Source organism: Leopardus geoffroyi, chromosome D1, assembly GCF_018350155.1.
Source record: "Leopardus geoffroyi isolate Oge1 chromosome D1, O.geoffroyi_Oge1_pat1.0, whole genome shotgun sequence".
NCBI lineage: Eukaryota > Metazoa > Chordata > Mammalia > Carnivora > Felidae > Leopardus > Leopardus geoffroyi.
In genome coordinates this window covers 55,673,838-55,700,266 of record NC_059329.1, presented here as the reverse complement: position 1 = coordinate 55,700,266, position 26,429 = coordinate 55,673,838, and the positions used below count along the sequence as shown (strand labels likewise).

The 26,429-nt window shown below is 38.7% G+C and overlaps 1 protein-coding gene across 31 annotated transcripts in view; it reads left to right on the top strand.

The window, feature by feature from the left end:
* EMSY (EMSY transcriptional repressor, BRCA2 interacting) overlaps positions 1–19,502 on the top strand; it is an 89,002-nt gene extending 69,500 nt beyond the window's left edge. For 9 of the 31 annotated variants that reach the window (XM_045483938.1, XM_045483920.1, XM_045483930.1 and 6 more), the window contains 7 exons: positions 3,922–4,086; positions 5,785–5,940; positions 6,985–7,026; positions 9,484–9,635; positions 11,523–12,086; positions 13,067–13,567; positions 17,453–19,502. In XM_045483938.1, the coding sequence (XP_045339894.1) occupies positions 3,922–4,086; positions 5,785–5,940; positions 6,985–7,026; positions 9,484–9,635; positions 11,523–12,086; positions 13,067–13,567; positions 17,453–17,647 (1,775 nt within the window). In that variant the 3' untranslated portion in view covers positions 17,648–19,502. Of the gene's footprint in view, positions 1–3,921; positions 4,087–5,784; positions 5,941–6,984; positions 7,027–9,435; positions 9,636–11,522; positions 12,087–13,066; positions 13,568–17,452 lie in introns of all 31 variants that reach the window. The other 22 variants (XM_045483937.1, XM_045483917.1, XM_045483919.1 and 19 more) reach the window with 7 other exon arrangements.
* The last annotated feature ends 6,927 nt before the right edge of the window (positions 19,503–26,429 follow it).

Below are 26,429 nucleotides of genomic sequence, written 5' to 3'. Positions count from 1 at the left end.
TCAACCGACTGAGCCACCTAGGCGCCCCAAGGTGCCCCAAGATTTTGTTTTAAAGTAATCTCTACACCTGACGTGGGGCTTGAACTCATGACCCCAAGATCGTGCCCCCCAGATTTTAAAAAAAGAAAGAAAAATATAAAGATTATTTATATTTTGTTTATTTCCAGAAGGTTTTAAGGTGGATTGGGTAGAATACAAGATTATATGAAGTAAAATGAAAGAGAACAAGGAGAGAAAACCAAGAGTAGGGATTTAAGATGGATTTAAGGTATGAGGTAAATACAGAAATGCATCCTGTATCCTATATAAAAGACATCACTTTATTTATTTATTTTTTTAATTTTTTTTTTTTTTCAACGTTTATTTATTTTTGGGACAGAGAGAGACAGAGCATGAACGGGGGAGGGGCAGAGAGAGAGGGAGACACAGAATCGGAAACAGGCTCCAGGCTCTGAGCCATCAGCCCAGAGCCTGACGCGGGGCTCGAACTCACGGACCGCGAGATCGTGACCTGGCTGAAGTCGGACGCTTAACCAACTGCGCCACCCAGGCGCCCCAAAAGACATCACTTTAAAAAATACATAAGACATCACTTTAAGGAGGTCACAAATTTGTTTCTAGGGTGATTTTTCCAGAAGCTTTATGATCTCAGTAGATTACGGTGAGGGTGGGGAATAAATCCAGGTTAGGCAAAACATACTTACTACAGAACTTTTCAGAGCCGTTATGTGCTAATATATATTGTGAAAAATGAAGAGTGGTGTATATAATGTAAAACACTCCCCAACTTTTTTGACCATAGAACCTTTTGCAGAACATCTTGAGGAACTAATGTTCTCTGAAACATTTTGAGTGATGCTGTCTAGGCAGTTACGTACTGTGAAGGCCTTGGGTTTTAGGACAGTACTTCAGAGGGAAGGTATATATTATATCATAGAAGGGACATAGACATCTTAGGTTTAGTTTAGAAGGGATGATTTAGATGCGTAAGGCATCTGGGAATCATTTTATATGAGGAATGGTCAGTGGAAACAGGACATTTCTCATGGAGAAGAGAAGATGAGGATTGGGTTGGGGACATGGGGGTTGTCAGTTTTCCTGAGAACTGTGATGTGGAAGAGGGAAAAGAATTGATCTTTGTGGATATGTGGATGGAAACTAGAACCACTGGGTAGACAGGAAGACCTGTTTTCCATTTCATATAAGAAAATTTTCTCATTGTCATAACTGCAGAAATGGAAGGAAACTATATTAGAAAGTAGTGAGTTCTCTGGTGTGGCAGTTTCTTTTTTTTAAAGTTTTTATTTATTTTTGAGACAGAGAGAGACAGAGCATGAGCAGGGAAGGGGCAGAAAGAGAGGGAGACACAGAATCTGAAGCAGGCTCCAGGCTCTGAGCTGTCAGCACAGAGCCCAATGCAGGGCTCGAACTCACAGAGTGCGAGATCATGACCTGAGCTGAAGTCGGACGCTCAACAGACTGAGCCACTCAGGTGCCCCTGGTGTGGCAATTTCTTGATTGGTGGGGGATATGTGAAGATTTTAGTATAGGATTGGTGATAGCATTAAGTGAACTGTTAGATCCCTGCTAGCTGAGAGGTCTTACTAGTCTATGAAAGTGTGTTATAGGCCTTTTATGGTAAAGTCACAGGAGGCATTCTTCCACAGAGATGCCTGATCTGCCTCTGCATATAACAGTACAGTGTGTATTTCTGGTACCTAACAGGTAGTAGATGTCCAGGAAATATTTGTTAAATGACCCATGGGGAAAGACATGTGAGGGTTAGCGGGCCACCATCCTCATGATCAAATGGTACTGTGAGATCAGGCTCTTGGTGTCTCGGTTTTTGCACCCTGACCTCAGCATCAGACTCAATAGGCCGTAGATTTATCTAGTCTAAGAAGAAGCCAAGAGTAGAGAGGAAAATCACTCAAGGAATGGTTTTCACATCTAGGTTCACACACTCATTCTTTGTCTCAGCTGTTAAAGTTGCCGCAGTGATACTGTGTGATGGTTGGCTATTCTCTGGGTGTGGGCAGAAAGAGTGAACCATCTCCCCAGTCCCTCCCCACAGGATAATGTTATGTGCGCTGATGTCTCTGACAGGTGCTCCCATGTGGAAATTTGTTTTCCTTTCTCAGTCTATTTCTACCTTATCTCTCTACAGATGCAATTCTTGCTTTCTTTTGGATTTTCAGTGAATGTTACAGTATTGGGTTGCAGTCATTCCGTGCCTGTAGGTTCTCTCACCTAGCCAAGGAATACTTACATTGCCATGAGAATTTCTTAAATTTGAGAACGTAGGTTTTATAAAAAGAATGATTCCCTAATAAAATTAGTTCTTTTAGGTGTAAGTTCTATTGTCTACTTAGAATGAGTAAAGAAAAATTGTTATGTGCATCACATGACATTTGGCATTGTAGGATAGTGTCCTTCAGTCTTCTAGAATTTGGGGGGAGGGTATACCTCCCTGGTGTGGCATATATTCTACTCAGTGTTTGAGGGGCAGAGAATACAGTTTGTTAATGGTAATTAAAAATTCCAGTGCTATTGTATATTGATTTTGTTTTCTTTGGGAAGGCTTTTTTCTTTTTAAGAGTCATTTTGCCTTCCCCAATCTGTTTGGACAGCTTTGTGGTTTTCAAAAATATAAGGTTCAAAGAAGGTTGAACTTCTGTTGAATTTATTCTCGTTTATATGAATTTTTTTCATTCTTCTGTGATGCTTTCACTGACTAATCCAATTCAAAGCAGTCTTTTTCTTTCTATATATTTGTCTTGTTTGCCCTAGTCATTTGATTTTTCTCAAGAATACAAAGCAATATGTATGTTTGTTCTAGGTCTCCTCCATTGTAATCTAAACTTGGCGGTGGGGATTGTGCCTCTATATCCTCCATAATTTTTGTCCTGTATGGTGTCCTGGACAAAGGAGTTTAGGAGCTTAATAATAGTCTAGTCCAACCTGATTATTCTGCAGATGGAAAACTCAATAATTTGTTGCTTCGTTTGATGCACATTTAGTATTTACTTGCCTACCTTTAGCATAAATATAATAAGCCTTGAATTAGGGCCTTAATTTATTTTGAAACTAACACAACATCTCAGAATCGAGAACTTTTAGGACACAACAACAATAACATTTCTGTTGTCCTTCATAGTTTATGAAGCTCTTTTACATATATTATTTCATTATATCCTCAAGAAGTCCTGTGAGGTAGATAGGTAATTTTATCATTGCCAACTTAGAAATAATGACACTAAAACCCAAGGACTCAACCTGCGAATAATTGATAGAGCTGGGGCTGTAACCTAAGACTTTGAACTCTGATGTTATACGTGTGCTATTATATCATCCTGCTTCTAGATCATCTATCCATTCTTGTTATTGGCGGACAGGATTTCTTTTCAGTAGTTCAGCCATCCAAAAATAAGTAATGTTGACTGGATGCTCAGGTTGTAATACAAAACACATTTTCAGATGCATTGGGGAAAATAAAGACTCCTACAGCATTTTGTTCTTACTATACACAAACATACATCTACTTAGACAAATGCACACCTATTTATTATAGCAATTATCACATTGAATTGTAATTTGTCTTTTTACATGTCTGTCTCCCCAACCAGATTGTGTGCTTCTTGAGCATCCTCTGATTACTCTGTAAGCTCCTTTATATCCTCAATGCCAAATATAGACTCCTGCATATAGGTGCCCAGTTTGTTGAGTCAGTGAATGAATGAATGAGTAAGTGAATACAGACATGAAAGATATGCCCTGTGGGGGCTTACATTCCTCTTGGGGAGATAAAGCATGAAGTTTACAATAAATACAAAGATTAAAAAAAAAAAAAAAACAAATTGTTTTTTTTTAAGAGAAACTTTGTTTATAGGGTTTTTTTTTTTTTTAACTAATATAAAACAGATTCCCAGCCTGTAGTTCATGTAATTGCTTCCCGGCGTCAGGATTGGTCAGAACATGAGATTGCAATGGAGACTAGCCCCACCATAATTTATCAGGATGTATCCAGTGAATCACAATCAGCTACTTCAACAATCAAAGCTCTATTAGAACTCCAACAGACAACAGGTATGAATTCACATGCTCAATTGAATGAAGCATGTTTTCTCTAGAGATGGGTTGTGCTAAAATACTACCACTGCTATATTTTCTTTGTTATTATTTGAGCACATTTCCCCCCTCTGGACTGGTCTATAATCATTGCTGCAGTCTGTTTACTTGTCAGTTCAATAAGATGTGCACAGGAGTACTAAAGGATAGACTAGTTAGGGAGGAAAAAAAATGGCAGAGCCCTTTCTTTTCTGTCTCCTGCTTGAAATGGGCAATCCTGTTGCCTCTTTGACCAGAAGGGAGTAGTTTCTATCATTTCTAAGCACAAGGATAGATGTAGCATAGATGTCAGTTCCATTTGAGAAGAGTAGGAGGCAGATTGAAGGGCCCCTGCCATCCTCCTTGATATTGGTGGGGCAATTTTGTGGTCATAAAACACCATTAATGGCCCTTGCTAGCATTCTAATTGGTTTTATCTTTATATTTTCATTGTATCATTTAACCACTTGAGCTTCCATGCAAAGCTGCCCTCATTTAACAAGATCCCACTAGTATTTCTAGTTACTAAATATCTTCAATAAACTAGGCAAAACCCATGTTAGTTATTACTGACTTTTCTATTACAATAAGTCAAAGATTGTTAGAGTATTTAAGGGACCTTAGCAATGATCTCATCCAAGCCTTTCATTTTATGCATAAGTAAACTGAGATCCAGAGAAGTTACCCAGTTGGTTAGTGGCAGAGTGAGACTCCATGTCTTTTGATTCCTAATTCAGTGTCCTCTCTACTTGTGGGGTGACTGTGGTATTATTTTGGTTTGGTTTTGCTTTCTTTGTTTAAATGATTATCTTGATTTTGTCACTTTATATGCTTCGTGGGAATAATCTGAATGATCACTCAGTGGACTTAATTACTGGTAACTAACTATTTGTTGTAACATCCACCTTACACTAGCCAAAGAATATGCGCACTTAGTATCTTTGGTTAATCTTTCTATTGGTGTTACTTTTGGCCTTAGGCATTTCCTTAGTTTCTTGTTTTTGACATACTCAGCCATTTCCATTAATGTCTCACAGAGGGTGAAAACCGAGTAAGTAGATTTTATAGAAAAAATGACAAGATAGAAAGTAAATTTATCCATGGAACCCATTCTTGATCCCAGACCACTCCATAAAACATTTTTGTAGGAACAGAGAGGTCATTTTTTCCTAACACTGAAGATTTTTGTTCTTTAAGAGCCATTGAATACTTGGTAACATTTCTTTGGGGATTATCTTAAATTTTTAATAGATCACATTAAACTAGTCATTGTATTGTCTGTTCTGGGTAGGTATGATCTAGAGCAAATCATGCTGTATACTGCCTATTCACCCTTTGTTTTCAGGTTGGTAAACTCCAGAATACCGGGAACTACCTTGAAGAAGGGTAGTTCTAAAAGGAGTGTGTACAAGGGAAACCGATTTTTTAGCCTAGTCATAATGGGGAATTTTAGTCTGATTGCATATGTCCTTCTTGCTAGGCTGTTGGTTATGGTTGCATAAGTTGTGCCCATACAACCATATAGAGCAGTCTGCTTTTTTCATTTCAATTCACTGTCTCCTTAGTCACTGCCAGTCATGGCACCCCAGAGGTCTGGCTCGTTATTCCCATGGACAACTCTGGTTTTGATACTTGTTTGTAACAAAAGTTAACTTTTCCCCTGCCTTTTCTGTGCAGTAAAGGAAAAATTGGAATCTAAACCAAGACAACCCACTATTGACTTGAGTCAGATGGCAGTGCCTATTCAGATGACCCAGGAAAAGAGACATTCTCCTGAGAGTCCATCCATTGCTGTGGTAGAGTCAGAACTAGTTGCTGAATACATCACTACTGGTAGGTGTCCTCTTAAAAAGTAGTATTAAGGTAGGAGAGCTACCTTTCTGGATTTGATGGGATGGTTGTTTGGGGAGAATATAGTTTTTATATTTCTAGATCTTTTTCCAGTTTGCTCTGAAAGCAAATTTTCATTGTCCTTGGGACTTAACCCTGTCTTTAATGACTAGGGAAGAAAACCAATCAGTTGTTACAAACTGGCAGCTAATAAAAAATTTCAAGTTGGCCATAAATAACGTCTGTGAATATAGGGTGACAGTTGTAGAGAGAGGATAAAATACCTTTTACAGAAGAATAAATATTTTGATGCATCTAAATTTTTTAGTTTTGGAGGGGAGAGGGGAGGGGAGATGGGTCAAGGGAGAAAGGAGGTATAAAATTCAATACCTTTTTTGATGTAAAGAAAAAAAATGTGGGAAACTTTAAGTCCCTGTAAATACTTAGGAGTTCTGGTGGAAGGCAAATTAGGCATTTGTTTCAAATGTGGTCTGGCAGCAAAACACTAATGAGAGTTTTGGATGGCATGGATAGAAAAGTGGAACAGGAAGGATAATAGATTCTTTCTCTCGTGTTCTGGCGAGACCACACCTGGAATACTGCCTTCTGTTTTGGACACTTCGTTACCTTGAGATTTGAAATAGTTCAGAGAATAGTAATGCGAATAATTAGGGGTTAGAAGAAATGACTTACAAGGCAATATATAAAGAATGCCTGTCTTGAGTTAGTTTTCAGTAATTAAAAAAGAGAACATAAAGTTACAGATACTTAAAGGATGTAAATACCAAAGCAGAAGAGGGACTGTATGGTATCATTTTTGGAGATATTTTTAAGACTAACGGGTTAAAATTGCCAAAAGGGAAAATCCAGTTAAAGACTATGGAAAGCCATCTAGCATCTTTCTTCAGAGATACTTAGCAAAAAGCTAAATAAAGCAGAGGGCAGTATGTTGGGGAAATCAGTATTAACTTCTGGGGATAGACTAGATTATCAGATGGTAAATAGAAGAAAAGACCTATGATTTCTTCCCTTACTTATCCTTTTCAGAACGCACTGATGAGGGGACAGAGGTTGCTTTTCCCCTTCTAGGTAAGTGGTGTGCATCCATTTGTAGCATAACTGAAGGTAAAATATTGTTGTTTGGGGGGGAACCAGTTAAATGGATGCGCTCTACTCTGATCTGGTAGAGGAAAGGTAAGCTCCGCTCAGTGAAAAGGAGACTTTCCTTTTGCAGGAGAGTGGGATCCTTTCTCAGAAGTGAGCAGTTTGACATTGGAAAAAATAAAAGTTGTTTACAGAAATAAATGACTGTTTTATCCTGTTTTTATGGCCCAGTTAAGGTCAATTTAGCTGTTTTCTGAATGTTCACTCTGTGACCTCCTTCCATGATCTTCTCCCCATCATATCCTCAGCCACATTAAGCATTTTCTTTGACTTCGAACCCAGCTCCCTAGCCCTGACCTCTTGTATTATTCGGGAGTGGGTATTAGTCTTCTCTGACGTTTCTGCATGCTGGGGAATTACTGTGAAGAGATTTGTAGTATCTTGAGTGAGGATTATTTTTAAATGATTTTAGTTGATCGTCTGTTAAATCCATTTCATTTCTTAATAAGATTCTAATGTCATAATTATGAAGATGAGTATGGACAGCAGAAATGTTCCATATAATCTGATAATTTCATGAGAAATTCTCTTTATTTATTATCTTTCAAGTGTCATTCATTTCTGATGATGCTTCCATCAGTAAAAAACTTTATGAATTTGCTTGTTCAATTTTAATATTATGTGATTTGTTTTTCTCCTACTCAGTCACATTATAAATGATTTCAGCAGTAGTTGTTTTAATGTCAACACTGACGCCCTTTTTTTCCGTTTGGTTGAGCACATACGGAAGATTTGGTTAACTCATATAATTTAAAATGTACATATAAAGCATACTGTGAAACGCAGTAGTAAGATACTGCATTACATTTTTACCAGTGATGCTGCCTAGAATCTCTTATATCACCTGTAGGCGTGTGTATAAGCAACAGTAGAAAAACTGTGTTTGAGAATATAGATAGAATGAGTTAAAAAATAAATAAAGCTTATTTATATTTCACTGGGTAGTTTTAGTTCTGTACTCATAATACCTAAGTAGCACTTTGACATTGATTTCTGTAGTGATCATCTTACCCTTGGACATTCCACTATGATTTTTCTAAACCTGGAACCACTTGAATATGGAGCTACTTGAAATTGCAGATCAAGATATATGAGCACTGGAATCATGGGTCATTGAGAGGATTTTTATATTCTCAAAAACCTTAGCTAATTTTACAGATTTATTGTACTCTGTTCTTGTTTCAGAAAGTTTGTTTCCCAGTAACCATAAGCATTTCTAAAGCTCTGTAGACTAAGAGGTGGTGAATGTTTTACTGTTTAAAAAGTTGAAGTTGAGGCTGGTAAAAGATGATAGATTGGCACCAATGTCGATGTATCATTTTACATCTATCTATCAATATAAACATAAGTGTATAGTTTACCCCCACTTGCCCTATGTACCAGAGAAGGACCTTTGTACCTTTGTAAGAGAATAAGAAATGGGGTTATTTTCCTTACTGAATTCTCACCCGTTTATGTCAGATGAGCTAAGTTGGAGAAGATGAGAGAAGAGCGATTTTTCTGTTCTTTTGTTAACTTTATATTGTGATAGTTAACAATTTAATACTTAATAATTTAATTAAATTTATATTTTGATACTTAACATTTTCAGCTTGTTACTTCATTTGATCCTCTTCTAGGCAGAAAAAATTTATTGTCCCATTAAACAAACAAAAGCAAAACCTCTGAGTTTTAGAGGTTAATGGAATTTTGTTTTGTTTTTTTAGAGGTTCATAGAATTTGAGTGACCTCTTCAAGTTCGCATAGCTGGTTGGTGGCAGAGTGGGACAGAATCCAGGTGTGACTCTTGGTCCGGTTCTTTCTGCAGTATCATTTTGACCTCTCATATCTTTAGGAACTGTAAGGCTGCAAGACAGTGTCTACTTCATGTAAAAGAACGAATGTTTCTGGGTTTTGTATTGCATTTGGAACTGGGACCAAGAAATTACAATACCATCTTAGTAACTTAAGTATTATCTTAGTATCCTTAAAGATACTAATCTGGGATTTGATTCCAGAAATTCATTATTGTTTTTGTTACCTTAATGGGGTGAAGGTTCTTGGAGAAAGTAAGTGCGGCTCACAGGAGGATGTAACTTTAAGGGGTTTGTTCCTCCTTTGTGATGACAGTTTTCAAAGTGCTTCCACATTTCTCATCTCATCCTTATAATAGCTCTGTTATTCCCATTTTACAGATGAGAACACAGAGTCTCAGAGAAGATAAGTGACTTTCTCAGAGTCACACAGCTCATAGATGGGCAGACTCTGGTCTTCTGCCTCCTAGTTCACAGTACCACACTTTCTCTCTGTGACGCAATCTCACAGACATTTGTTTAAAATGACTACTGGTTACAGATGCTGTGGTGATTTCTGGAGAAATATCATCACCTCCTCTATTTTCAGTCAGCCATCGCTCCCAGCCCCAACAGCCCTCCCAGCCCCAGCGGACCCTGCTCCAGCATGTGGCTCAGTCACAGACCGCAACACAGACTTCGGTGGTGGTGAAGTCCATCCCGGCATCTTCCCCTGGAGCGATCACCCACATTATGCAGCAGGTTGTATCTCTTCTTTCTCTCCCTACCTTCTATAACTGCTCCTTTTTGAAATAAGGTTTAGTTTCATCTATTGTAAGAAAGGAAATAACTGAATTGAAGAAGAGTATTTGTGTCGTTCTTTCATCTGTGGGGACTGAGGAGAGGGAATGAATTGAGAGTCTCAACACTGGAAAGTAATTAAGAAACCATATTCTTGGATCTTCTGCAAACTTGGAACATTTCCAAAGGGTGGCACTTTCTAGATGAATCTGTGACTTCAAAAGTGGCCACTGTTTCTGTATATTTATTGTTACAGAAGAATTTATCACGTAGGTGAGATTTTTGTAAATGAAATAGAAGTTGGCTTCTTTAGCTGTTTGTTGCTTGGGTTTTTGCTTTTATGATGAATTCTCATGGGGAAACATTACAAATAAGTAGGTATAAATATCTGACTTTTATTATATGTGACCAATTAAATAGGAGGAAGAGACCCAATGGGAAGGAGAAAGAGTTAATATAAAACAGAAGGTCTGGTACCAAGGGTAATGGGGATAAGCTAATTTTATGTCAGCTACTGTGCTTTGAGCTTTAAATACATTCATTTGTTTAAATCTCACTGTGATCCTGTAAGGTGGGTATATTATCCCTCTTACAAATGAGGAAACTCTGTTCACAGAAGTTAAGTAAAAATAAGTAACTTATTCTGGGTGGCAGAGCTAGGATTTAAACCCAAAGCATCCTGCCTCTATACAAAGTGATTATCATAGATACCAGATTTAAGCGTGACGTATCATTTAGTTGTCACATAAATCACCATCAGTTTGACTGGTAGCAGTTGATCCTAATTGTAAGCAAATTAACCTGAAAGGCAATAAAGAAATTGTTGAATTAAAAACCTGTATGTGCAAGGTCGTTCTGAGATAAGGGAGGGTTTCAGTGGAACCTCAAAAAGGTTTAAAGTTTAGAATGAAGGAATAACGTGACAAGGAAGTGGGAAGGGTGAGGTTGGGGTGGACTTTGTGTCACTGAGGGAAGCCAGGTGGCCAGAGGTTTAAGTGGGTACCAGATCTCAGCCTGGAGTCTGGCCCTCACCTGGCCAGTCCTGACATTGACCTTTTTCAAGGCACCCAGAGAGGTCAAACAGACTGGCTCTCACCATGTCGCTCAAGATCAATACCTCCTCCCCTCGCTGTTAAAACTGACACGGGAGAGTCTCCTTTGCCGCTGACAGGAGTGCTCTTGTCCCTCCCCAGTCTCCTTCCCTCCTGGCAGCCGAGCCTCTGGGAAACTGTTGCCTGCTGGGCCTGGAATATGACCAAAGGGGCAAGGAGGACTAGTACAGAGGGTGGTTCACACGGGTTTGGTGAAGCCTGATGAACCGTTTTCACTCTGACCGGAGAGGCCCTCTGTGGGGACCTGGATGGGCATGTCCCTCAGACAGCGACTCTGACTTACTGGACAGCATGGCCAAAGTGGGCTTCTCTGAACTTTGACTTTTCTCTGGGCACCTCATAGCTGGGTGGCTGTGTTCTTTCTTTGGGTGGCTCAGTATCGCTGATGACCAGGCTAGACAGCTGTGTCCTGAGTCAGGGAGCCTGTTCTTTTTCTGTGTTGGGCTGTGCTTACAGGGTAACCTTATTCCTCTTACCTATAAATTCTGGGTCCACTTTTCTTATAGAAAAGAATAGACCAGTTGTTGCAGTACTTAATTTCTAAGAGTTGAAATTACAAGAGTCTCAATTTAAAGCCCCCTTTAGATTTAGAAAACTTGAGGTTTCATGGTCTTTTTAAGCTCTTTCTTCTGAAAATTTTTGAATGAATCTCATAACCAAGTCTTTTCCAGTTTGAGGAAAATGTAGCAATGTAGGTGCCTTTACTTTATTCTTACTTTGTGCCTTTTTTACTCAGGCATTAAGCAGTCACACTGCTTTTACCAAACACAGCGAGGAACTTGGAACTGAGGAGGGCGAGGTTGAAGAGATGGACACTTTAGACCCTCAGACAGGTCTGTTTTACCGATCTGCCCTGACTCAGTCACAGTCAGCTAAGCAGCAGAAACTTAGCCAGCCCCAGCTGGAACAGACTCAGCTGCAAGTGAAAACTCTGCAGTGCTTCCAGACTAAACAGAAGCAGACCATCCACCTGCAGGCAGACCAGCTCCAGCACAAACTCCCGCAAATGCCCCAGCTTTCCATCAGGCATCAGAAACTCACCCCTCTCCAGCAAGAACAAGCACAGCCCAAGCCAGATGTACAGCACACACAGCATCCCATGGTGGCCAAAGACAGGCAGCTTCCTACCTTAATGGCACAGCCCCCGCAAACTGTAGTACAGGTGCTTGCAGTGAAAACCACGCAGCAGCTCCCTAAACTGCAGCAGGCTCCGAACCAACCAAAAATCTACGTGCAACCCCAAACCCCCCAGAGCCAAATGCCGCTCCCAGCCTCATCAGAGAAACAGCCGGCAAGCCAGGTAACGGAATATTGGTAGCATGCAAAGTTAAGCTTCTCTGTTGATGGAAAAAATGAGAACATTACGATCCTATCGTGATTAGCAGTGCTTTCTCCTGGCAAGAGGAAACTCAAAAGCCTCATTTATGCTGGTATTACTTTACCCCGTCAGAAGGTTGACATTAGGGAAGAAATGCACGCATTAATATAGGGAGGACAAATAAAGTGTAGCACTGAGAACTTGATTTTCTAGGCAGTTTTTAAATGAAATCACTTCAGCATTGATCAGCAGCACGTAGAAGCAAGATCCCTAAGTTATTTGTTATTTTTTAGGTACAAAATTTTTTTTCCTATGCTTGTAAACTCTTTTATCTGTGGTAGTAATGCTAAGTAAACAACGCAGTCTTTTAAGGAGCTTCATTGAACATCTTCCTTTGCAGTTTACATCATCACTCTCTAGTTAATAAATTTATCTTCTAGATTTATCTTCTAGATTGCAGAGGAATTATCTGGATATTCGAAAGAAAAATTATATTAGGGAAAACCAGTGGCTTTAGAGTAATGTATATATGTGTGTATATATTATAAATACATATATAGAGAATATATTTGTAAGATGTATTGGAAGCAAAAAAAAATTGAAAAACCCTGCTTTTTATTTTTAAAAGCTGAAGATGATACAAATAATTTGAGAATGGGTTGAAGGTATACTGTATGGGGATATAAATCCCAAAGGGAAGCAAGGCTGCTGCGACTTTTTTTTCCTTTATGTTATGAACCTTGGCTGGCTTGACAGAGGTTCTTTCAACCCCTTCTCTTTCCCTAGGTTTCTTAAAAGTAACCAGATACTTTCCCATCCAGCCCTTGTATTAAAACACCAAGCTTCAAAATGTCCTCCTAGTATACCGCACGAATGTTTCTTTTGCCATATTATCTGGGGTGTTTGATAGGTTTTCTCAAAGAGATGTAGCTGTAACACACACAACCCCAATTTGTTTTCAGGTGGAGCAGCCAATTATAACCCAAGGATCCTCTGTTACAAAGATAACTTTTGAGGGGCGCCAGCCTCCCACAGTTACAAAGATAACTGGTGGCAGTTCTGTGCCTAAGCTGACATCACCAGTTACAAGCATATCTCCCATTCAGGCTTCTGAGAAGACAGCTGTGTCAGACATTTTGAAAATGTCTTTGATGGAAGCTCAGATTGATACAAATGTAGAGCATATGGTAGTGGATCCCCCAAAGAAGGCTCTTGCCACTAGTATGCTCACTGGTGAAGCAGGATCATTACCCTCCACCCACGTGGTGGTGGCAGGGATGGCGAATTCCACTCCCCAGCAACAGAAATGTAGAGAGTCCTGTTCAAGTCCATCTGCTGTTGGCCCTCCCTTAACGACAAGGAAAATCGATGCACCAGGAGTGCCTACAACAGGCCAGTTCATGCGTATTCAGAATGTAGGCCAAAAGAAAGCTGAAGAGAGCCCAGCAGAAATTATCATCCAGGTAAGAATTGGAAGGAACATGAGAAACATTGGGCATCTTGGGGGTTGTGGGTTTGGCATGTTTGGGAATGTCACAGGAAGAGTCAAGCCAAGATGGCAAAAGACAAAGTGATTATTTTTGAGATGGCATTTGACAAATTTGGTTTAATACCTATTACAAATATAAAAATGTATATTTTCTGGTAGAGAATCCTAGAAAATTGGTGGCTATTATCACGGCACACCTTAGAGACAATCAAGAGCCCTAAGCCCATATGTCAGCTTGGTTATTATAGATTCAAAACATACTTGCCAGTGTTAACTCAGTAAAGTCAGCCCAGAAGATCAGCAACTTGATGGGGTCAAACTTTGGGCTCCCCGGTCTTTGCTCAAAAACTCCTAAGATATAACTGGATTGTATTTTATCTCAAGTTAATTTTAGAGATCCTTTTCTTTGAAAAACACACTTCTTTATCTTGATTCAGATTTATGGTTTTCAGGACAATAAAACTTTAATTAACTGCAGTATCTGGAGAAACATGTTGTAAGAAAATGTTTCTATATGATTTAATTTTATATTTAAGTTGGGATTAGCCATAAAGTTTTGCTTTTTTATTTCAATCATTGTTATTGAGAAATCTTGTTATGGTTACTGTCCTGCCTTGGTAAGTGAATGTAACGAATTATGCATTGGCAATAGGTCTTCCTATGCCTCACATTCCCCTCATTCTAAAACTCATCTGTCATCATGCATAATAGATCAAGACTGAAGAATTATTGAGTCCAGACTAGCCCTTAGCAGTTGTGTTTTACTTCCTTTTCTCTTTGTTAGGGTATCGGGTTGTTTTCTTGCCATAAATTCACTGTTGTGTGACTTGGAAGTTTCTGTGGCAAACTTTCCCTTTGCCGTGATGCCAGGCTATGAGAGAATGCAAACCGACCAATATTCATCCAAATATGATATAAATATAGGGGGGAAATGCTTAAAGGCAAAAAGAACTGACCGTTGAATTATTAAATGATTTGTTCCTCCTGTAAAAATAGTTGTTAGTGAATTAAGTAATTCTTTTTATTTATTTATTTATTTGTTTATTTTGAGGGGGTGGGGAGGGGCAGAAAGAAAGGGAGAGACAGAATCCCAAGCAGGCTCTATGCTGTCAGCGTGGAGCCTGACTCGGGGCTGCATCTCAAGAACCATGAGATCATGACCTGGGCTGAAATCAAGAGTCAGACACTTCACTCGCTGAGCCACCCAGGCACACCTTAAGGAATTCTTGACAAAGGATTTGTTGGGTTTTTTTCCCCTGAAGAAGTTAGAGTGTGGTGGAAAAGGAGGGAGTTCCTAGCTTCCCCACTCACTGTTTAACTTTGGGCAGGGCTGCTTAACCCTGCTGTGCCTCAGTTTCCTCATCAGTAAAACGGAAATAAGGAATGCCTATTCTACATCACTGATGGAAGGATTACACCAAAGTGAGATGAAGCGCCTAGCACAGTACCTGGCTCTTAGTGATTGCCCCATACATGGTAGTTATTTATTACTATTTCTGCTAAAATTTTCTGTGGCTCCTGAGGGTTTAAATTGGAATACTCACTAAATCGGAAATTATTTGGGATTGCTTATTTGGAAATGATTTTCTGCACTTTATGAACACAGCTAAAAATATACTTCATGTATCAAGGATGGTACCTAATGAGTGGGCTCTCTACAGAATATGCCAACTAACTTTTAGCATATACCATGTGCTAGGTAGCTATGTCAGAGAGAAGGGGACAGTGGTATAGTGGTTAAGAATCAAGCTTTTGGAGTCAAAAATACCTGGATTTGAATCTCACCTATGCTCCCCCTTACCAGCATTGTGGTTTGGAGTTAACCTCTGTATTTCAATTTCATTGCCTATGAAATGGAAACAATATCAATTACCGCACAAGGTTGTTTTGAGGATCAAGTGGGAAAATGTATATAATGCAGCTTGTTAAGTGTCTGCTATAGAGGAATACTCCGTAAAGATAGCTCCTGTTACTATAATCATCATTAATATATTGTTAGAATATTTTCAGATCTTACTAATTATACTTAGCTTTGACCTGAAGTATTGATTTTACTGTTTCGGTAAAATAGCATGGGGATGAATGAAAGAAGTCTGCAGAAGTGCTTTGATCCCTTGAAAAATGTTTTATAAAAATTCAACATGTTTAATAATAAGTGCTTTGAGTGAAAAGCATTGTTCTTTGTAGACATGTAATCTGTATTTCATTCATTTGTTCATTCATTCATTCATTCATGCCACATGTATTATTTAACCTCTGTGTTCTAGGCACTGTGCTAGGTGCAGAGACTAGAAGAATAAATAAGATGAATGTATCTTCTGTTCTGAAGGAGTCTGAATGTGTGGAATTAATAGAATTTTAGAATCTTGAGGATCTTTAGAGTGTATCTTCTCTATCTCCTTTTACACGAGGTTAAACTAAAACTCAGTGAGGTGAAGTGACTTATTCAGAGGTCCACAGCAAGTCTGAACCAAAGCTGAACTAAAATCCAGGTTTTCTGACTCCCCTGGGACAGAGTGAGGAAAAACAAATAACACAAAACTCCACTATCCTAGATTCAGTGCCTTGACATCTTGCAATATTTTCTTGACAATGTTAAAACTAAATTTACATCCCCCCTCAAAAGAAGATTGTTTTGGTCAGGTATATTTTTAAAATGATGATATTCAATTTTGCTCTGGGACTTTTAATGTTAAAGATAGGTTATTCATTTGGCAAATGTTTATTGAGCATCTAATGCATGACAGCCCTGTTCAGAGCTCTGGGCATCTAACAATGGAAAAAGATAGTCAAGATATGTGCTCTGATACATATTCTCATGGAGTTTACGTTCTAAAAGCGAGAAGAAAGATTAACAAACACAGTAAATGCAATGAAGAAAAATTAACAATGTAATAGAGGTGGGGTGGGACCTACCCAGTGATCTGGTTGCATGGTCATAGAAGCAAGGCTTCTCAAAGCCTTTTACCCTAAGCATTGGAGCTAAGATGCAGATGAGAACATGGAACCAGCCATGGAGAGACTTGGAAGAAAAGTACTCCAGGAAGAAGGGAAGAGCTAGTGGGAAGGCCCAGGGTACAAGTGAGTTTGGCATATGCCTGGAGCCACGATCAGAAGTTTGATATTATATAGCAAGTACGACAGGAAACGATTGCAGAACTTTAAGCAGGGGTATGATATAAACAGGTAGACCTTTTAAAAAGGTAATAAAGTTGAGAAAGAAGAATATGGCCATAATATGTGTTTGTCTACTGGTGTTTTTATTGTTTAAAAGACAGTATTGTCCTCTCTCATTTTCAAGAAAGTATTACTATGTGACCCAGATAAATAACTTCCTTTTGAACTAGTAGAGGGTTACCGAAGGTTTTAAAATTTTTTGTGGTGTCAGCAAATTAATTCTTCATCTTGCAGATAATAATGAGTGAAATCTGACTACATTTACATTTAAAATTTGCTTAATGGTCGAGTGAAAATGTCCTTTAATGTCTGTCTCTTGAATTAGGCACAGACTTCAGCCTCCTTTACTAGAAGTGGTGCCATCAAGAAGTGGAAAGATCACTTTAAATTGTACAAAACTTGGATTTGAATCCTGGCACTTTAACCTTGACCAACTGTGCGACCTCAATTAAGTCACTTACCCTCTTAGTTTCCTCATTTGTAAATGGGAATCCTATTTTCCTTATAGTGTTCTTGAAGGGATTTAGTAGAATATTATATGTGAGAGCACCCAGCACAGCGCCTGATGTGAAGTAGTTGTCCAGTAAATGTCAGTTTCCTCTTATCCTTCCTTAGTGATGTTGGGGACATCCTTCTGGTTCTTTTTCTTACCGTAAAGCCTCTCTCCTGTCTTCTCTTCCAGGCCATTCCCCAGTATGCTATTCCTTGTCACTCTAGTTCCAACGTGGTTGTAGAGCCCAGTGGGCTTCTTGAGCTCAACAACTTCACTAGCCAGCAGTTGGATGACGATGAGACGGCAATGGAGCAAGACATAGACAGTAGCACAGAAGATGGAACCGAGCCCAGCCCCTCTCAGAGTTCTGCTGAACGGTCCTAAGTGTTTTGGACACAGGAGTGCACTTTAAAACCTACTTGGTTACCAAGTGTCCAGGGAAGCCCTTGATTTTTGATGTCTAAAGAGAGCACTTTGCCCATGCTTAGGCTGTGGACCCCAAAATAGCAGTGTTTCAACAAAACTGCTGCAGGAGCAGCGTTTTAAAACAAGATAAAACTCACAGGGGAATGTACTTTTAAAAGAAAAAGGAAAAAAAAAAAAAAAAAAAAAAAGGAAAGATGCACATCTACAGTGACGTGTAAGACCTGATATTTCTCCGTTGGACCACGGCTGATGGAAAAGTTTGTCGTGCAGTGGAAAGAGACTTTTCCTGTGAATGTTCCTCAACTGGTTTCTACTGAGCAAAACACCATCAGAAAAGGAGAATGTGAATAGTTCATATTTTGAAACGGTGTGTCAGGAACAGGTTTTTTAAAAAATCTTGTATGTTTTTGCAAATCCCTGGAAGTGTTGAATTGATTAACATTTTACATTTGCTCAGTTTATAGTTTATAAAATAACTAGAAAAATACTGGCATTAAAGAATCCTTGTTTAGATGGTGGAAATCAGATCCCTAACCAGTGGGAAAGTGCTTTTTGGATGGCTTGTACATTCTCACCAATTGTATGCTAATTTATTGTGTCGTTGTTCCTTTGTGCTCAAGGCAGCACACTTGCCTTCTATTTATTTAAATGTAAACATTTCAAAGCAGGCCGTATTCTTTCTGACAAATTTCCTGTAAACCAGGATTGCCTGCCCTTTCCACCTCCCACTCTGCCCAGCACCTTTAAGAAAACTTAAAGAGAAGTTAAGAGAAAATGTTTCATTGTGAAGGAGAGGAAAAGAAACATTTTCTGGCCCAAAGGAAGCTTTTGTTCAGTTATGTTCAGGAAAAATTATTCATATGATGCTATCTTAACATTGAAATTGCACATTCATGTTGGACTGAGACTTTGAAAATAACTTTTACATAGTTTCGTTTAACACCCTTTGAAATGTATAAAAATTCATTTACAGTTCTAAATGTAATGTTTTTAAGCATTCTGCCTTTTAGGACACAGTTTGTTTAAGCAATATGTTTGGGTCTTGTGATCACTGTCTGTCACAAGTAGAGCAAGGGGTAAGAGGGTGGGGAGGGCAACAGTTTTGACAAGTTGTGGCAAAGGAAGCAATTCTTTTTGTTTTTAAAAAAATGTAAATAGAGAAGTTTTTAACGGTTTTATATAGATTTCACTATAAATAAGCATTTTAAGACTGACAGATGTTGAACTGTACATACATATATCAGCATAACTGCCCAATTTTTTGGTGCTGAAGTACTGTAAGTAGAATTCATCAACAGTCTCCTAACTTTTGCATCTATATCTAGGAAAAAAAAACTGTGATACTGTAGTTAATAAATTCCCACTAGAGTGACACTGAAGATTTAAACACAAGCATTCATAAGATGCACTGATCTCTGGTAGTTGTCATTATTTCTCCTAAGCGGTAACGACTTACCCATAGATGGAGCTGTTGGATTTTATTTTCTTGTACAAATTCATGTTTAAAAGACTTGTGATTGTTTCTAGTTAAGTAATTTTTTTAACCTCTCCAGTCATAGGCTTCTTTGAAAATATGATTACACTATGAACTCTCACCAAAAAGATACATATGCCAACATACATGTTAGATTTTGCATACAATTTTAGGGGTTCATGGGCCCCTAAGCCTATCCATGTATTCAAGGTTAAGCCCTCTGTTATGGTCAGTCCATTACTTACAGATGTAAGTTTTTATAAAATAAAATATCTTTTAAATATTCATGGATCAGGTAACAGGAGCAAACTTGAATAAAGTTATTATGTTCTACTTCTACATATTCTGGCAGCATAGCATACCTGTGTCCTTTTGAGAATTTAGCCTTAATATGTTTCAGCAACTGGCATAGCAGACAAAACGTCCACAGTCTGTACTTAAAAAAAAAAAAAAAACAACCCACAAATTATCAAGTGAGGGATTTAACTTTTTTTTTTCTTTAAAAGGGATTCGTTTAAAGGAGAGCATGAATTCTTCTGTTTATTCAGCAAATATTAATTAAGCATCTACTGTGTGTCAGGTGCTGTTCTAAGCACCAGGGATCCCATAGTAAATAAACAGAAAATCCTACCCTTACGGAGTTTACAAACAGAGCTTCCTGCTGATGGAATGGGTGCAAGGGCCAAAGGCAGGAGGAAACACGAGCCACGCTTGGGTTTCTTGATTCAGTGGATGCGTGGTGATGCCATATTTGGATCTCCAAGTATCCTTTTCCTGAAAGTCTCAGCATTCTATCTATTGGTATTACCTATGTTTAAGTCCACAAATTAAATGTGATTTTAAGTCAATCCTTGTGAAGGATATCAGAGATTATGCTGCAAATGCTACAAAATTATTAGGATCCTAACAACTCTTACAGGCAGTGATAAGAAAAACCCATTTGGTTTAAAGCAAACTTTGATAGATGCTTTGTATTGCAGATGCAGTTTGTGGTGAACTTAGAGAACTTAAAAACCCACTTTATTGAAGTCAATTCACACGCCATACAATTCACCCATTTAAAGTGTGCAGTTCGGTGGTTTTCACTGTAGTTGGGCAGCCATCACTACAGCCAAGTTTAGAACATTTGCATAACCCTGAAGAACCCTGTGCTCTTAGCTATTACCCTGGAAATCCACCCCACCACCTTAGCCCTAGGCAACCACTAAACTACATTCTTTATGGATTCATTCTGTCTTTATGGATTCATTCGCCTCTTCTGGACATTTCATATAAATAGAATCCTATAATATGTGGTCTTCTGTTACTGGCTTCTTTCACTTAACATAGTATTTTCAAGGTTGTAACATGTTTCAGTCCTCCATTCCTTTTTATGGCTCAGTAATATTTCATTGCATGGAGAGGCTACATTTTATTTATCCATTCATTAGTCGATGGGCGTTTGGGTTGTTCCTACTTTTTGACTATTATGAACAGTACCCCTGTGAGCGTTTGTGTATGGTTTTCACATCTGTTTTCAGTTCTCTTTGATATGTATCTAGGAGTGTCATTGCTGGGGCATACAGTCACTATGTTTAAGGATGTGAGAAACTACCAAACTCTTTTCTACAGGGATTGCAATTTTACAGCAATATAGGAGAGTCCCAGTTTCTCTACATCCTCCTCAATGCTTGCTATTATCTGTTTTTTGTTTTTTTTTTATTATAAACTACCTAGTGGTACCTCCTTGTGGTTCTGATTTACATTTCACTGATGGCTGATGATAATCTTTTCATGTGCTCATTGGCCATTCATAGATCTTTGGAGAAATGTCCTTTGCCCATTTTTAAATGGAATTCTTTTCTACTTTGTTATTTAAATGGAGAACTTTTCAAATATAGGAAAGAATACCACTCTTGAGAGAAAAGTCACCTGTTCCCTGGTAATTAATTCATCACCCTTAAAATCTTAATCAGGTTTTACTTCTTCATCTCTAATGTAACGAAGTGCTTAACTCTTAAAACTGCATAGAATTTTATCATGTTCTTTTAAATACATTTCTTTCTGAGGCTCTCTCAATGGCCTGCTAGAATAGGAGACATAGTACAAGGAAGTAGTGGCTAAGTGGTCTGGATTTGGGACCCAGGCTCCTCTGTTAATGGATCGTATGAACTTTACCATTCCCCATGATACAAAGTGAGTGTTTCTGACCCCCATGGGATCATTGTGAAGACTGGATGAAATAGTGCCTGTAAAAATGCCAGGCACAGAGTTAGGGGCTCTATTTTTTTAAGTCTAGTATTTATATCATTCCCTCTACATACATAGGCAACTGAGGGCTCCGAGACAAATGAAGCATCCAAACTCACAGATTAAATGCTAATAGGCATCATGCTGATCCCCAAGTTGCTATTTTCCATACAGGAGTATGTTTTTGCCACCAAACACAGGATTGGCCTTTGGAAAGATGGGGGAGCTTGGCATTGGCCCATAACCTGATCTCTTTGCCAATCATAGGTGCCTTCACACAGGTGCTCACACACAGGATTATTTTTTGAGTTCAATTATGTGTCACAAATCCCAGATAACAGGAAGTAGAGCGACAAAGCACCATATAAGCAAGGCCTTTCCAAGAAAATAGTGCGAAAACAGTCTGCTGACTCTGCTTACAGGTTTATAAGCCTTTAAGTGAAGCTTGATGATCTACCTATATATTGAAAAAAGGATTGAAATGCCATAGGATCAGATTTGTGCTTGTGTGAAGTCTTGCTCTGTTTTCTTCCCTCTTCTTTGCTCACATGTACACACTGTAATGGAACATGGTGCTTACTTTTAAAAAACAAGAAAAATAAGCCTAGGTTTGAATCCTGACAAGCCATGTGAATTAGGCAAGATCTAAGAGGCTTTGGATAGCACAAGACAGATGATTTATAACGCTATGTTATCTAATGCCTACCTTTTTAAAAAGAGTTTTTTTAAGGTTATTTATTTTAAGAGGTAGAGAGCAAGTGCCAGCAGGAGAGGGTCAGAGAGAGAGAATCCCAAGCAGGCTCCACATTGTCAGCACAGAGCCCAATGTGGGGCTCAAACTCATGAACCAAGAGATCATGCCCTGAGTTGAAACCAAGAGTCCAGTGCTTAACCAACTGAACCACCCAGGTGCCCCTATCTAATTCCCACTTTTAAAAAGACTAATAGAGTGGGGCGCCTGGGTGGCGCAGTCGGTTAAGCGTCCGACTTCAGCCAGGTCACGATCTCACGGTCCGTGAGTTTGAGCCCCACGTCGGGCTCTGGGCTGATGGCTCAGAGCCTGGAGCCTGTTTCCGATTCTGTGTCTCCCTCTCTCTCTGCCCCTCCCCCATTCATGCTCTGTCTCTCTCTGTCCCAAAAATAAATAAAAACGTTGGGAAAAAAAAAAAAATTAAAAAAAAAAAAAAAAGACTAATAGATAAGCAAATTCCTCCCCCCACCACCTCCCCCAGCCCCACCATGGGTTTTTCTGGTGTCCTTTTTCTTTTCCTTCCAACAAATAGTTACTGGGTACTTTCTACGTGTGGACACTGGGGATATAACTGCCAGCCAGGGAAAGAAGCCCCTGTGCTCATGGAGCTTCAGCCTAGTAGGAGATATATTAATTAAAGATTACAACTAAACATATTCATTGCTAAGTGCTATGATGGAGAAATAAGGAGTGCCATGATCGTACATACATAGGGAGGTTTTGCTCAGAGAGGAATTTTTTGCTCGCACAGAGCCCGACATGGGGCTCCAACTCCGAACTGTGAGATCATGACCTGGGCCGAAGTCGGATGCTTAACCTACTGACCACCCAGACGCGCCTGAGGTTTTATTCTTAGAACAATGAGAAGTCATTGAAAAGTTTTAAGCCACTGGACCTGAATGTACAGGAATTAATACATTTCCAAAATACTGGAGGTATGTTGGCCCATTAGAACGGAAAAATGTGTTTAACATTTCCTTTTTTGATGCCAGTCTCCTCTCCTTATGTCCTTTTCTCAAACATCTTCACTGGTTCCCTAATACTGTGGTATGAATCGCATTCAAGGGTCTTAGCCAAAGCTTCAACCTACATTTCTAGATTTATAACCCATTTCACTGCCCTGACCTACTGCATGTCTCCCCCACCATGCACGCAGTTTATGCTCTGCATTTAGAAAGCTTATTCATTCCTCAAAGCCCAGTTTGAAAACCACCTCCTTCATCAGGACTGCTCAGATCTGTTCAAGAGAAACTCATCCCACCTCACTGCTGCATTCCTCTAGCATTTGGGTACAAACACATGTTTACTTAACATTAATTATCTACTGTGAATTCTTTGTAGTTTCTCACAATGCGCCTCTCAAGAGAGAGTATCCTTGAAATGCAGTATTCTGAGGAGTCCTAAATTCTTTCAGCCTAAAGTAAGACGTGCTGAGATTTCTGTTTTTTTCTCTTATGCCCTTGAACATCAAGGCTTAGTATTCAAATTTGCCAGAGTTTAGTGAGATTGTTGATAATCTTGGTAAGATTCACTCTCATATTCAAGACAGTAGCATCCTATTTGGTTCTCCACAGAATCAACTGCTATCTCCTTGCATGGTAGAGTTCACCAGGGTCTATAATTTATGCTCTTGCTTTGACCTCCACTATATGTGGATTAATTAATTAAGTCATTGGATAAATATTAAGCAGCTATTTTGACCCAGGCACTGTTCTAGCTACGAGGGATATAGCAGTGAACAAAATAATGGAAAAATAAAACAACCTGTGATATGAAGCATACATTCTAAGTGGACAATGAATACAAATTAAAAATAAATGGTATCTTAGTGATAATTAAGACTAAAAACCAGTGGGGAAGGAGAATATGAAGTTCTATTTCCCACTGAGAAGGTGAATTGGAAAAAAAAACTGCAGGAAGTGAGGGAGTCAGCCAGACTGATGTCTACAGAAAGTGTTCAAAGTGGAAGGGACAGCAAGTACAAAGGCCCTGAGATCTGTGCCTGGCATATTCAAAGAACAGTGAAGAGAATAGTGAGATAGGGTCAGAGTGAAGGGGGAGGCAGGTAGGGAGTAGTAGTAGGATATAAGGTCAGATAAGAGAACTGGAAGCTATTCCTACTTTTCTGAATGTTTTTATTATGAAAGTGTTGGATTTTGTGAAATGCTTTTTATGCACCAATTGAGATGATTATGTAGGTTTTCCCCCTTTGTTCTATAAATGTGTAAATTGATTGACTTTCTTATGTTGAACCACTCTTACAGTGCTGTTATAATTCCCACTTGGTTATGGTATATAATCCTTTTAATGTGCTATTGGATTCAATTTGCTAGTATTTTGTTAAGGATTCTTGTGTCTATATTCATGAAGGATATTGGTCTGTAATTTTCTTAGGATGTCTTTAGCTGGCTTTGGCATTAGGGTAATGCATTACAAAATGAGTTAAAAAGTGTTCCCTCTTATTTTTTGGAAGAGTTTGAGAAGGATTGCTCTTCATTCTTTAAATGTTGTAGAATTCACCAGTGAAGTCCTTGACTTTTCTTTGTTGAGAAGTTTTTGATTATTGATTCAGTCTCTTTTCTTTTTACAGATCTGTTGAGATTTTCTATTTCCTCTTAAGTCAGTTTAGGTAATTTGTATGTTTCTAGGAATTTGTCCATTTCACTTAGGTAATCTTATTTGTTGGTCTACAATTGTTCACAATATTCTTATAATCCTCTTATTTCTGCAAGGACAACAGTAATGTCCCCCACTTTCATTTCTAATTTTAGATATTTGTGTCTTGCTCTTTTCTTTGTTGGTACCTAAAGGGTTATCAGTTTGATGATCTTTTCCAAGAACTGACTTTTGGTTTCATTGATTCTCTCTATTGTTTTTCTATTCTCTATTTCATTTATCTCCATTCTATTCTTTTTCTTTTTTAATGTTTTTATTTATTTTTGAGACAGAGAGAGACAGAGCATGAGCAGGGGAGGGGCAGAGAGAGAGGGAGACACAGAATCCAAAGGAGGATCCAGGCTCTGAGCTGTCAGCAGAGAGCCTGACGCGGGGCTGGAACTCATGGACTGTGAGATCATGACCTGAGCTGAAGTCGGATGCTGAACTAACTGAGCTACCCAGGCGCCCCTCCATTCTATTCTTTATTATTTTCTTCCTTTTGCTAGCTCTGGGGTTCGGGTTTTTGTTTTTTGTGGTTTTCCTTTTTTTAGTTCCTCAAGGTGTAAAGTTAGGTTACTGATTTGAGGTCTTTCTCCTTTTTTAAAAATGTAGGCATTTACATCTATAAATTTCCCTCTGAGCACTGCTTTTGCTGCATCCCGTAAATTTTGGTATCTTGTGTTATTTTTGACTCATCTCACAGTATTTTCTAGTTTTTCTTATGATTGATTCTTCAATCACTGGTTGTTTAAGAGTTCGTTGTTTAATTTCCACACATTTGTGAGATGTCCAGTTTTCCTTCTGTTACAGATTTCTATTTTCATTCCATTGTGGATGTTCTATCTATGATTGCAAGTGGCGTACTGAAGTCTCCAAAAGTCCCTATTATTGTGAGCCATTTCTCCCTTCAATCCTATTAATATCTGGCTCATATATTTTGGAGCTTTGTTTGGTACATGCATGTTTATAATTGTTATTATTTGATGAATCAACCCCTTTATCAGTATATAGTCCCTTGTGTCTTGTAACAGTTTTTGACTGAAACTATTTTGTCTGATACTAGTACAGTCACCCCAGCTCTCTTTTGGTTACCATTTGCATGGAATATATTTTCCCATCCTCTAACCTACAACCTATGTCTTTGGATCTAAAATGAACTCTTATGGAGAACATACTGGATTTTTTTTTTAATCCAATCTGGCAGTTTCTGCTTTTTTTTAGATTTTTTTTTAATGTTTATTATTTTTTAGAGAGAGAGTGCAAGCAGGGGAGGGGCAGAGAGAGGGAGATACAGAATCAGAAGCAGGCTTCAGGCTCCGAGCTGTCAGCACAGAGCCCAACATGGGGCTCAAACTCACAAATCATGAGATTATGACCTGAGACAAAATCGGATGCTTAATCAACTGAGCCACCCAGGTGCCCTGACAGTCTCTGCTTTTTGATTGGAGAGTTTCATTCTTGTAACTAGTAATAAGGAAGATTTACTTATGTCATTTGGTATTTGTTTTACATGTCTAATACTTTTTAATCCTCATTTCCCCTATTACAGCCTTCTTTTGTGTTTAATTGATTTTTTTTATTTAAATATTTGATTTCCTTCTCATTTCCTTTGTGCACATTTTTTAGGT